The 13,129-nt window shown below is 49.2% G+C and overlaps 1 protein-coding gene across 3 annotated transcripts in view; it reads left to right on the top strand.

The window, feature by feature from the left end:
* Window positions 1-12,658, top strand: part of CAMK1D (calcium/calmodulin dependent protein kinase ID) — a gene marked incomplete at both ends in the record, with an annotated part of 417,729 nt that extends 405,071 nt beyond the window's left edge. For 2 of the 3 annotated variants that reach the window (XM_080717056.1, XM_080717055.1), the window contains 4 exons: window positions 1,145-1,223; window positions 8,529-8,616; window positions 10,216-10,290; window positions 12,540-12,632. In XM_080717056.1, the coding sequence (XP_080573182.1) occupies window positions 1,145-1,223; window positions 8,529-8,616; window positions 10,216-10,290; window positions 12,540-12,632 (335 nt within the window). Of the gene's footprint in view, window positions 1-1,144; window positions 1,224-8,528; window positions 8,617-10,215; window positions 10,334-12,539 lie in introns of all 3 variants that reach the window. The other variant, XM_080717054.1, reaches the window with a different exon arrangement.
* Window positions 12,659-13,129: the final 471 nt, after the last annotated feature.

Here is a 13,129-nt window from a genome sequence, read left to right as displayed (position 1 = left end):
TCGCTCAGTCCTCGAGATGATCCTTCAGATGGGCTTTCTGACCATCCCCATCAAATGGAAGCCCCCACGGTGAGGTACCACGACCAGAATCTCACAGCCAATAAGCCGCTCTCACTCTACAGCCCACTTTTTAGCCACAGTGCCACACGAAAATGTCCCCAGAAAAGTCTACCATCTTTATCCGAGGGATAAAGAGTAAAACCATGCCTAAGTAAAGTGACAAAATGTCTCCGGGCCTCAGTTTCCTCAGGGAGGAATAACACTCAGCTCCCAGAGAGAGAACAGAGGGGAAACGAGGGGCGACAGGGACGGCACTGTGCCATCCTGCTGAACTGAGTTTTATCATTACATTATATACTCATAAGCAGAAACACCTTCCCTTCTCCCTCAGTCTTCAGAAACCCAGAATATAGTTGTGCAAGGCTTCCAGAAAAGGGCCCCATGGGGAGTGCTCTGCTCTGAGCTCAGAGGGCACAACGTCCTCTGGAAGCTCAGTCCTGTGGCAGTGCTGCCTCACTCTGCAAAGCAACAGGCTCCAGGCCAGGACACTGTCATCTTCTGGTTCTGTCACCCTGTCTGTCTTGTCCTCGACCTCCCAGGCTGCTGAGCACACTCCACTTCTCTAGGGAGCACTCCCTGCACCATAGCTTCCTGCTCACTGGTTCCTAATGGACTGAGCAGGCTGTGAATGGAGTGCCTAGGGAATGGATTCCTCCCTGCCTGGCCTAGGACCTGGCAGTTCTGGGGGCCCTTAGCGGTTTAGTTGAACCAGCCATGGCTAACATGTGGCGAGGGTACCACCAAAAGTCCTAGGAGGAAGAGTGGACTGAAGAGAGGCACTTGATTACAAAGTCATCGCCTCTCCTCTCTGAACCAGACGTCCATAGGGACGGGGGACTTGGCGCTGAAGTCAGGGTCCCGGCTTGGCTCTGCCACCTCCTGGCTCCCAGGGTCACCCTTGGAGCCCAAGCTGTGGCTCTGCTGTGGTGCAGGTTCTGGCACCTTCTGTGTCCATGTGGGGTCCATGGAGCGCTGGTCCTACATAGTTCATGCTGTGCAGGGCACTCCTGGAAGTGTGGTGGTGCCCGCTGATGACACCCGGAACCACAGAAGGATTCTTTCACTGTGCCTTCTCTTTGAACAGCAAAAGACTTTATTCGGAATCTGATGGAGAAAGATCCAACCAAAAGATACACCTGTGAGCAGGCAGCTCGGCACCCATGGTAAGAAAACCCCCACTCTGAGAACCACGTCTTGGAGTGCCCCCCACCCACCCGCAAACTTCCCGTCGGCCATTCTCATTTATGCTGTCCACGTGGGTGTTAATTTCATCTCAGTCTGGCCAGGGGCTTTCCTCCTTGCCCCAAGCCGGTGCTGGAGCCATTTGGTGCCCTCGGGACACCATCTTCTGAATGTGCTCGTGAGAAGTTAAGTGTGCAAGAGATAGCTGTAGCTTTTCAGTTTACGAAAAGTTGTGAAGGATCATTTTTATTAAAGATAATGCCCAATGAGGGCATTAAGATTGGAGTTTTATTCCTTGAGCTTATTACTCGGTAGTTAAACAACGTGAAGTTATATCTATTTTCCCTTTTCAGGTGCTTTTCCAATTACTGTTTCTTGCACTCTGGAAGGACTAGTTGATGCTTCGTGGGGTGCTACACATTTTCTGCAGCGTGCTTGGGGCTACGTTGTGTTCATGACACTCATTAAGTTGGAAGCCAGCTCTGCTGTCAACGAGCTGTGGCTTTGGGTTTATGCTTGGCTTTTCTGAGCTTCCATTTTCTCATGGTTAAATGAGAGTAGTATTTCCTAATTTATGGAGTTGTCTTAAGAAATAATGAAGATAATGCGTGCAGAGGGGTTAATACAATATCCAGTGCAGAGCAAACACTTAGTTAATTGTAACTTTTTTTATTAAAGCCCACAAGCATCCATTTTTAAACAAACCACCAAGAGCAGTAAAATACCCAATTTTCTTAGCTTTCTCTTTTAGGTAACAAAAGACCTGAGATAATCAACTTAAAAAGAGGAAAGGTTTATTTTGCTTCATGGTTTTAGAGGTTTCAGCCCATGGTCAGCTGGCCTCTTGGTTGCTTCTGAGCCTGAGGTGAGACATTCACACTGTTATGAGAGCATGTGGTATTAAAGCATGGTGGCCAAAAGGGAGAGAAAGAGAAAGAAGCAGGTGTTCAACAATCCCCTTGGGACACAGCCTTAGTCACCTATGACCTCCCAGAGGCCCCGCCTCCTAGAGGCTTCTCCCACCTCCCGACTTCTCTAAGCCGGGGCCTTCGGGCAGCATTTAAGGCCCAAACATATAATGAACATGGGGCTGAATGTGTAGCACAGTGGCAGGAGCCTTGCCTAGCTTGTGCAAGGTCCTGGGTTCCATCCAAAGAGCTGTAAAGAGAGAGGGAGAAAATGGAAATAAATGGAGAAGACTTTGGGTTGAGGAGACCCCCACATGGAGCAATATAGAAAAGTGTCCCAGGTTTAGCCCACCATCTCCTGTAGCATTTCCTCCAGGGTCGCCCAAGCTGTCAGCCAGCAGCCAGAGGCCTGTGCAGAGGGGACGTCATGGCCCAGGTCCACAGTACTTTAACACCCGATGCTTGTGTTTCTACTATGTTCCAGGCACTGTGCTGGTTGCTTTAAAGGGCTGTCCCCCTTTTTTTTTAATACTAACCCCATGAGGCAGGTTTTATCTTCATTTCAGAGATAAGGACATGGAAACTGGCTAAGATCAGGTGAACTGAAGATAAAGTAACTGAGCCAAGGCAACACAGCTAGCTAATAGCAAAGTCAGGAGTCCAGCCAGAACTGTCTGACTTCAAAATGAATGCTCTTTATTGTCAGGCTTAAAGGAGAAGAAAGGGGGGAAAGGAAGGAAAGTAAAGAGGGAAGAAAATAATTTTCTGAAAATGGATAGTTTCAGTGTCTGTCTCGATTTTTTTTTACTAAGTCGCTTTGGACGATAGTTAATAGGCCTCTAAAGCTGTGAGACTTTTGAGAGGATAGAGGAGGAAAGGGGCCTCAGAAGAAAGGGAAACGATTTGCCTCTGAGAGCTTGTTCACTAATCCAGCCTGCTCCGCAGAAGGCCGGGAGGAAGGCCGGCTCAAACTGCTCCCTCTTTCACCAACTTTATTTATTTATTTATTTATTTATTTATTTATTTATTTATTTATTATTTATTTATTTATTTATTTATACTGGGGATAGAACCCAGGGGCATTCTACCTCTGAGCTACACCCCTAGCTCCCCCCCCCTTTTTTTTTGGTGGTACTGGGGATGGAACCCTTCTACCTCCAGGCTACACTCCCAAACCTATTGTATGTATATTTTTTTAATTTGGAAACAGGGTCTCTTAAACAGCGAGGCTGGCTTTGAACTTGTGTGATCCTCCTGTCTCTGCCTCCCAAGCACGGGGATTACAAGTGTGCGCCACCATGCCTGGCTCTCAGCCCTATTTTTTATTCTTTATTGTGAGACAGGGTCTCACTGTGTTGCAAAGGGCCTCACTAAGTAGCTGAGGCTGTCCCCGAACCGCAATTGTCCTGTCTCAGCCTCCCGAATGCTGGGATGACAAGCATGCGCCACCACGCCCGGCTCTCACCAGTATTTTTGAAAACTGAAGTTTCTCTGAGGGGGCTGGGGGAGACCAGGTGGGTCAGCAGAATCTGCCCAGGAGAAGCCCTCCACCACCCCAGCTGCAAGAGGGGAGCCAGTTCAAGCACAGTGAGCACCCTGGACCGTGGACAGGGTGGAGCCTTGCGCATGCGTTCACTGTGCATGAGCACTTGGTTAGCCTGAGAGGGGACAGAGGCGGCGGTTGGAGAGGAGGCTAGAAAGCGGGGGTGAAATCCTGAACTCTTTGGGCTTCCCCTGTAGAATCCAGGTCGCAAATCATAATGCGTGTCCTGGAGGGCATTTGAAGGGGTTTAACAATAGAATATATGCCACCAAGAAGAATACCTGGCACCTGTACCTCTCTGATATACACGAGTTGCCGTTATTTTAATCTTTTCCTGGGGAATGTGTACTTTTTCCTTTGGGCAGTGGGGTCTTGATGGGTGTGAGCAGGATGATCAGTTTTGGTTTCAGGCAGCCCCATCTGGCTGTGGGGTAGGAGATGGGTAGTAGGAGATGGGGTATGGGACAGGGCAGAAGTGTGCAGCCCCGGAGGAGAAGTGACCTGCCCACACAGCTTGACAGGGATGGGGGCTGTGAGAGACAGAAGGCGGGGAAGTGCCAGGCAGTAGGCAGAGCACTGTGGGACCTGATATCACTCCTGAAACTCAGGTTAAGGGCCTGGGAAGATGATCGTGTCTGGAGGAGGAGCTGGGAGCCATGGCAAGCACTGAAGGAGCGTGGAGCTCAGGGGAGAAGTCCAGTGAGGGACGAAGACCTCAGAGTTGCCAGCCCACAGCCCGAGCTGCATTAGCCCAAGAGCCGGCTCACCGGGGCCTCCTGATTCAAGGGGAATGCGCTTGGCATTTTACTGTGCATTTCAAAACTCTAGGCACTGGAAAGGGAACCAGCACGTGCATTTGGAGCACGTGTCCCAGAGACCTCTCCTGCCTGCACCAGGACATGCTTGTCTCAGTGATGTCAAGGTGCCCTGGAAAAGGAGACCGTGGGTTTAGTGGAGTGATGACTTTGTGCAGCAGCTCTGGCAGCTGTGGCCCCGGCACATCCTTGCACCAGAGCATCCTGTGTCGTTCCGCACTTGCCCTCCCGCTCCATCCAAGCTACTCAGGGCCTTCCCTTAGCCTCAGAACAGACCATTCCAGACAGAAGAGGGCTCTGCACAAGGCACTGCTTGCAGGAGTCAACCAGTACTTCTTGCCAGAAGTTTCCAAGCCCCTGATACCTGAGCTTGGCCTTTCTCTTGGCGGTGCCTGGTAACTGGTGACCAAAGAGCTGGGCGGGGCAGGCAGCAGGATGGGAGCGCCCCCGCCACATGCTGGAGCTCATTGATCCCGAAGACTGCTCTGAGCATCCGTCTCCAGTGTCACTGACAAGCAAACTAAAGTAATGGATTCGAGAAAGATTAATTCATGTTAAGGGATCAAGGCGTTGGCTCATATGATTGTGGGTTTGGATAAATTCGAAATAGGCAGGGCGCGTCCAACCCAGGCCAGAGGCAATGTTGCAGCCCGACTCTGAGGACAGTCGAAAGGCAGAATTTCTTCATCCTCTTCTTTTCCCTCAAAGTGTTCAACTGATTGGATGAGGACCACCTACAGAAACCTACTCTATGAAAAGTCTACCGGTTGAAATGTTCAGCTCATCTGCAAAGTACTTTCACAGCAGCATTTAGGCCAGATATCCAGACACTGTGTCCTAGTCAAGTCGACACAGAAAATTGTCCACGCCCACTCTGACTGGTCACAGGAACCACAGAGCAGCCCACGTGTCTGGCAGAGCTGTTTGGGTAGATGACAGGTGCCGCCAGGCCCAACTTGAGCGAGTGGCTAGAAAGATTCAGATCCAAGCCATGGAGGGGGACTGGAAACTCAAGACACCCAAGGTGGGGAAAGGGGCCTGATGCCCTGTGAGTGGAGAGCATTGTAGCAGACAGGCCGCAGCAGGTGTGATTACATACATGCTGTCTACGTGGTGCATGTAGGGGCTAAAACCAGGGAGCAAGCGAGACATGCGCGTGTTTGTGCAACCCTAGCTTTGCAAATCTGTGTGTGCTTGCAGATTGATAAAGAAATCCTTCTGAATCAGAAGCTTTGGACAGCCAGGTATGGTGACACATGCCTATAAACTCAGTACTTGGGAGGCTGAGACAGGAGGATCACAGGATTGAGGCCAATCGCAGCAACTTGGCTGGACTCATGGCGAGATCCTGTTTCAAAGACAAAAAGTAAAAATGGTTCAGGTGTAGCTTGGAGGTAGGCTGCCCCTAGGTTCAATACCCAGTTCCATAAAAAAGAAGGCGGGGAGGCAGCATCCGTCAATCCCTAGACAGTCTGGGGGCCACTAAGATCCCTTCAGTCTGAAGAAAAACCCCATGCTTCCCGTCTTCCGAGGGACAATGCTGTATTAGTATCGCTGAGCATCCAAGAGGCCTGCGCTGTGACCCTGAGCCTCCTCACTGAGCATGAACGGCAGCGACCGTTTCCATCCCAGGCCGTTCGAGGGCTGTGTGGTGCGGGTGTGGCCCACGCTGACCCATCCTCAGCTCCTCACAGCCTCCGTGCCACCTGCAGCCTGACACGACTCTCACCAGGGACAGCAGCGCCTAGGCCTGGGCAAGGACCGTTCCTGGATGATGCTCCACTGAATTTGCATCTGGGTTCACAGTGATCCCACCCCGAGGAGGGCGAGCAGGGCACAGCAGCAGGCCCGGCCTGAAGCGCGGCAGCCACTCCACTGCCAAGCAGGTGGAACCTGTGGGCCCGAGTCTCCCTGACATCCTCCCACCCCAGGGTTTTGAGTCTGGAGCGGGGTCCTGGCCTGCAGCAATGCTCGGCCTGCGGAATATCACTTTGGCCCAGCTATTTCCAAGAGAGAGCTGGCTTTCAGCACATTGGAAACTGGCATCCTGTTCTGAAGGTGCAAGTTAAAAAAAAAAAAATGGTCCGAGGGAGCATGCCCATGGGCTGTAGAAGAGGAGGCTAGATAAAGATGTCTGCAGCTCCCCAACCCTGCTGGTTCCTCTGGGCTTGGATTCCATTTAGATAAGCTATTTCTGTCTCGCTGAACTGTGTCTGGGGAAAGGGGGCAATTGGCAGTTGTCGGAAATGGAAACTTGATTCGCTTGGGTTACTTTCGGAGAGTCCTCTTGGCCGTGTGGTTTTAGTCCTGCTGGGCAGAGAGGAGCATGTGTGTGGGGAGATGCTGTGAGCTGGGATCTCACCCTGGATTCTAAGCGTGGGCCAGCCGGCGCACACTCCATGTCTAGTCCCTGGACCATGTTTGCAGCTCTCAAGTGAAGGGCAAGCTGGCGGCGACTTCCCGACCAAAGAAGCCCTGAGCTTGTTCTGCCCTTTCCCAAAGCAGCAGGAGCGATAGTCAGAGGTCTCTGGGCTGATCTGTGGCCAGGAAGGGTGGGAGGTGAGGAGCGCTTTCCTCCGGTACTCACGGCCTTCCAGCCAGCAAGGGCAGTCACCGGCTCCAGCACCAGCCCCTTCGCCTCCAAGATCCAATAAATTCTAGGCACCAGATACCAACCTAAAATTTCATAGTTTTGTATTAAAGTGGAAAAGGAAGATGGGAAGACCTGTCACCTTCCCCCTACCTCAGCCACTTAGCTTGTCCCTGCAGTCCGAGGGGGCTGTGCCCAGGAAAGACGGTGAGCAACATAACCTCCTTTGGCTGCAGGGGGCAGGCTAAGTGGCTGGGGGTAGAGAAGACTACGATGCTGTGGTCAAGAAGGGCGTACAGGTGCAGGAGAGAAGAAGAGGGTTTGAATGACCTCCAGGTAATTCCTAAGACTGGATACTGTAGGCTGATTATAAGAAGGGAAGGAGGGAGGGAGGAAGAGAGAGGAAAAAGGAGGAAGAGTAGAGGGAGAGAGGGAGAGAGCATGCATAGCAGAGGGAGGACCAAGTAGGATGAGGGAGACTCCTATAGGAGGTAATGGGCACACCTGAGTTCTTTCCTGCTGATGGAAAAAGGCTCAGGAACTGTCAATAACTACAAATGAGAAGTCCCAAGATCACCCAGGCCCAGCTGAATGTAGAGTGGATATGGCCCTTGCAGTTCTGAGGACTTCCTGGGAAAAGCCAGGCTATTGGATGCACAGAGCAGGGCTGAGCCGATGCTCCCCACCCTCTCACAGAGTGTGGAGAAGCCGAGGGGCGCAGGGCCGGGGCAGGGTAGGTATCTCCGCCTAGAATGTCATTGCAGAGCCTGGCTCAGCTAGGATTGGAGCCTGAAGGGAGGTGTGAGCACTGGGAGAGGAGCAGGTCCCGGGAGGACGGGGAGTGGGAGGGCTTGGCTCCAGGGAAGCTGGAAGCTGGGCCCAGGGGAGGGTTCTGGTGGTCAGGCCAGCGGGGAACAGTTATGTGAGCTCAGAGATCAAGTGTTTGGGTTGAAAGCTGGAGTGCAGGAGAGAGGATTAGAGAGGGGGCGGGAGGAAGCAAATTCAGATCCCCTGTCATTGTGCATTTTTATGGTGCAGGAATGGAGGTGAAAAGGGAAATGTGATTTAAGAAACAGTTCAAACAATCCAGTGTTCATATATGAAGTTATCAGTACCGAGGGGAGGGAGCAGGTGGGACCCGAAGGGACACACATAACAAGTGTGGTGTACATGGATGTTTCTAAGGCACTGAACCCCATGATGATGTATAATTACAGTTTAAAAAGAGAGAAGGAAAAGCGAGAGGCCAAGAGTGGGCTGACCAGGAGCCTGTCGGTGGATCCTAAGGGTGCGAGGGCACAGAAGGGGATTTGGGGTGACAGCGGTCATGGATGTGGGTTCGGGAACACAGTTACCCTCTCAAGAGCCAGGAGGAGACACCTGGGGCCCAGGGAAGCCCTTTTGAAGAAGCATCTTTGCCTCTATTTTAGGATCGCTGGCGACACAGCCCTCAACAAAAACATCCATGAGTCCGTCAGCGCCCAGATCCGGAAGAACTTTGCAAAAAGCAAATGGAGAGTAAGTCTGGCATTCCTGACACCCCGAGACTCCAGCTGTTCTCGTGAACCTTGCTCTAGCTTGTGAACATGTCTGGCTTCCAAAGCCTGCTGACACCCGAGTTTGGATGGACATTCCCAGAACCTCACCCAACTAAATTTGTTAATTTTAACTGGCAATGTTGAAGACATGGTAGGCGTATCATAGAACAGGAGGGATGAAATGTGCCTTTAACCTGCGTGTGGTGGTGCACCCTTGTAATCGCAGTACTTAGGCTGAGAAGGGAAGATTAACGGTTCGAGGACAGCCCCAGAAATTTTGTGAGGCCCTCTGCAACTTAGAGAGATTCTATTTCCAAAAACTAAAATAGAGCTTGGGAGGTAGCTCAGAGGTAAAATGTCTTTAGGTTCAATACCCACTACCACACTCAAAAAAAGAAATGTGTGATTAAACACTTTCCCTCTGTGATTCAGACACTGATCATGCCAAGTCTTACTCATTTGCTGTTTAAGCAAGGTAACCCTTTTCATCTCTCTTCACTTTGCTAGAATTTTGAATAATCACCTTCTATTAGAGAGATATAAAGGGGGATAAAAAGCAGAAAATCTAAGTTGACTTCATTGTCTGGTAAAAAAATTTTTTTATTCAAATCATAGAAGTTTTGTAATCATCTACTGATTCCCTAAATTTTGTGTTTTAATAAGCTTGGGTAGAGAGCTGGCTTGAGAGCCAACAGTAAGATACTGTACAGAAAGAAAATTAAGTTAGGCACAGTGGCACAATACTTGTAATCCCAGTTATTCACAAGGCTGAGACAGGAAGATTGAAAGTTCAAGTCCAGCCTGGGCAACACAGTGAGATGCTGTCTCAAAATAATTTTTAAAAATGCCAGGAGTAGTGGCGCACACTTGTAATCCCCACGTTTGGGGGTTACAAGGATCCCACAGGTTTAAAGCCAGGCTCAACTACTTAGTGAGGCTCTCGGCAACTTAGTTAGACCCTGTTTCCAAATAAAATATAAAAATAGGTCTGGGAGTATAGCCTGGAGGTATAAAGCCCCTGGGTTCCACCCCTAGTACCACCAAAAATAATAATAATAAGAATAATAAGAATAATAAATAAAAAAATTTTAAAAGGATTGGGAATATAACTCAGTGGTAGAGTACCCCACCCACACATAAAGGAAAGAAGATAATTAATTCCACTGACTTGTTTTATTCAGAAGAAATGTCATTACTTGGGATAAAAGTACCAATTATAGGACAATAAGTACCATTTTAAAATCATATTTTAAGATAGTTTACTATTATGTCTTTAATTCCAAAAGTCACTTCTCTTAAATTGTGGAGAAAATTGTTTTGTAGTTGTTGTGTATGTGTATGATAAAAGAAGAAAGCTATTTTTTCAACTCAAAAATATATTTGATGGGGAAATAATAAATTTGTATAATGTCAGTAAAAGGGGCAATATAAATTTTCTTTATATTTTATATCTTTATATATCTTTATATTTACATTCTTTATACTTTAAGAAGTACTTAGAATAACCAGATAAATCAAAGAAAGCAGCTGGAGACTTTTCTAACTAACAGGAATATTTTGTCTTTTCTTAACATTTCAGCAAGCTTTCAATGCCACAGCCGTCGTGAGGCACATGAGAAGGCTCCATCTCGGCAGCAGCCTGGACAGTTCAAATGCAAGTGTCTCGAGCAGCCTCAGTCTGGCCAGCCGAAAAGATTGTGCGTATGTAGCGAAGCTAGAATTCTTCAGCGGGCCAAGGAGCTGAGTCTGGGGCCGAGCGAGGGGCCGTCCTCGCTGAGCACCTGCTGTCTGCCAGGCCCCTTTGCTCCTTCATCCCTTGTCATGCTCACAACCACTAGAGGACATCATTTAAATAATCATTTTATACTCAGACACTGGGTAATATTGTATTATTATTTTCATTTATCCCTGAGAAAGCCGTGGCTCGAGGCCCACACATCCAGGCGCAGACACTCCTTGGTCTCCCTTCCTCCCTTCCAGGCTGCTTCTCACGCTGTGCAGCCACAATTTTTTCTATGATTTATTCAAATAATAGGGGTTTTGTGATTGTCTATTGATTTCCTAAATTTTGTGTTTTAATTATCTTGGGTAAAGAGCTGGCCGTCTTGCCTTGAGATGTAGAGTGTCTCGGTCAACATTCCCACTTCTCTAATACAAAACAACTGACCACATGACTTAGAGGAAGGAAGACGTATTCGCTCACATTCTTTGGAGATTTGGAGGTCCAGTCCACGTCAGGCTGGGTCTGTGGAGCTCAGAGCTTGGCAGCAGGAAGCCGAGAGAGGGAGAGTGCAGGGGCTCTGCTCTCACATCAAGAAGGCTGGAAGCAAGAGAGAGCAGACAAGCAAGGGGATTGAAAGACAGAGGCACAGTCCCTGGGGGACTGTGTCCCTGGGACACCCTCAGGGACCCACTTTCTCTGGCCACACCCCACTAGCCTAGGTTACCACCTGATAAATCCTCTATAATGGATTTATCCATTGGTAAAATTACAGCGCTCATGACATAATTACATCAGATCTGAGGACATCTGTCTCTCACCTAACAGAGACGCCTGACAGCTAATCTTGCTGACTTCTAAGCATAATCTTTGGTGAGGATGATGCTAATTTGAGCTCATGAATGTGAAGCACACTGGCTATGTAGTAAAAGTAACAGAGATAGTGTCTCATTATTCCTGTTCATTGCATGGAATGTGGCATCCTTTGGGCATACTTGTGTTTTTCATATTTCTCTTCTCCACTCCTCCCACTGCATGAGCAATCTCATACGAGGCTATCCAGTGCCTCCTCTCCACTTCAGAGCCATCGCCCTGGTCATCTCCCCCGGCTCTCCTCCCCCTAACCACCGAGCAGCCCTTCAGCTGGGCCCCCACCTCAGGCATCATGCTCCTTCCCATTCGGCTCAGCAGACAGTTCCCTCCCACTCTAAAGAGTCATCTCCTCTCATCCAGCCCTTAAGTTTTCCCAAGACACACCCAGGAGCTTCCCTGGCATGGCTACGTGAATCTGTGGACCCCAGTCACATGTTAACAAAGGTCCTTTCCACCCTGCCCAAAGGGAACCCCACCACCAGTCATTTTTTGAGAGTTGCACAGTGACTCATCTTGATAAGTCATGTTATGGCTGTCCCCGTGTCTACATGTACAGAGCTCTCTGGGCCTAATAAGTAATTTAATGGCTGTGCCTGCGTCTGAGTGCACAGAGCTCTCTGAGCACATGCCTTGCTCAGGCTGATACATCCCACACCAGGGGCCTCAAGGCCAGCACAGCTGTCTGGGGAGGGTCTTGGTGTAACCAGGAGTTTATTTTTTAAGGTCCAGGGGCTTCCAAGTTCACAAGGAACAGGTGAGCATCCCCATTTCTGGCCTTGTATCACAAAATTGTCCTGAGCCAAGAGTACAACACACCAACTAGAAGCCAGAAAAGAGTTTCAGGCTTTCTTTCCATCCTTAAAATACCTACTCTATGGAGCTGTTGTAAAAAAAAAAAAAAAAAAAAAAAAAAGAACTATTCTAGGATGACAGTATATAAGTGCTTAACAAATGGACCCTCGTGTACCATGGGGGCTAACCCATGGCACTTCCAAATGCAAGGCAGTTAATTAAAATTTAGAAGGAGAGGAGAACTGGGTCTACAAATACAGCCTTTTGAACACTTGGCAAAGGTTTTCCTATGGACAGAGTCTGGGCTGGGAATGAAGCCCAGTGGTAGAGCCCATGGCTAGCATGAGTAAGGCCGTGGGTTTGATCCCCAGCACTGGAAATTTTTAAAATAAAAAACAGAGTCCAGGAGGTAAATTTTCAGTCCCCGTGACCCCAGCCCATGTGACTCTCGTGGTGAGAAGGGGGGACACAGATTTGCTTCTGAAGCTCTGAACCCGGCGTCCCCTCTTCGCCCGCAGGTCTGGAGCCTTCCACGCTGTGTAGCTTCGTTTCGTCTTCGTCGGGGGTCTCAGGAGTTGGAACGGAGCGGAGACCCAGGCCCACCACTGTGACAACAGGCCACACAGGCAGCAAGTGACTGCCCTGGTGGTGGGATGGGGAGGGGAGCCCGCAGCGGGCGGAGCCGCCCCGCGAGACCCACCCTGCATGGTACACCTTTCTACTTAGGACTGGAAGACAAAGTTTTTTATGGCCATATTTTATACTGCAATTCTGAAGTGTTCATTTCTCACAAACTCTACTGACTGGAGGGGAGCTGAATTCATAGGACCTGGTGCTGTACATAGGAATCTCGCAAGGCTCTAACTGAACGGACCTTCTCAGTCCTCTCCCCCAGCCCATGGTCTCCACTCTTCTCAGCGTAGGCAACTGTCTAAGGTGTATTTTTTCATGGAAAAAAAATTGGTTTCAACTGGATTATTTAAATATTAGTAAATATTGTGCATTAGGGCTTTTTTTTTCTTTTCAGAAATATGTCTTCTTGACCTGTACCCCTCAGTTACATGACCTATATTGTTAGCTCTTCAATAGTAATCTTACGTTAACCTTT

This window comes from Muscardinus avellanarius (assembly GCF_963383645.1).
Source record: "Muscardinus avellanarius genome assembly, chromosome: 20".
NCBI classification, from domain to species: Eukaryota; Metazoa; Chordata; class Mammalia; order Rodentia; family Gliridae; genus Muscardinus; species Muscardinus avellanarius.
The sequence above is the reverse complement of the archived record's forward strand: the minus strand, read 5'-3'. Positions and strand labels throughout refer to the sequence as shown.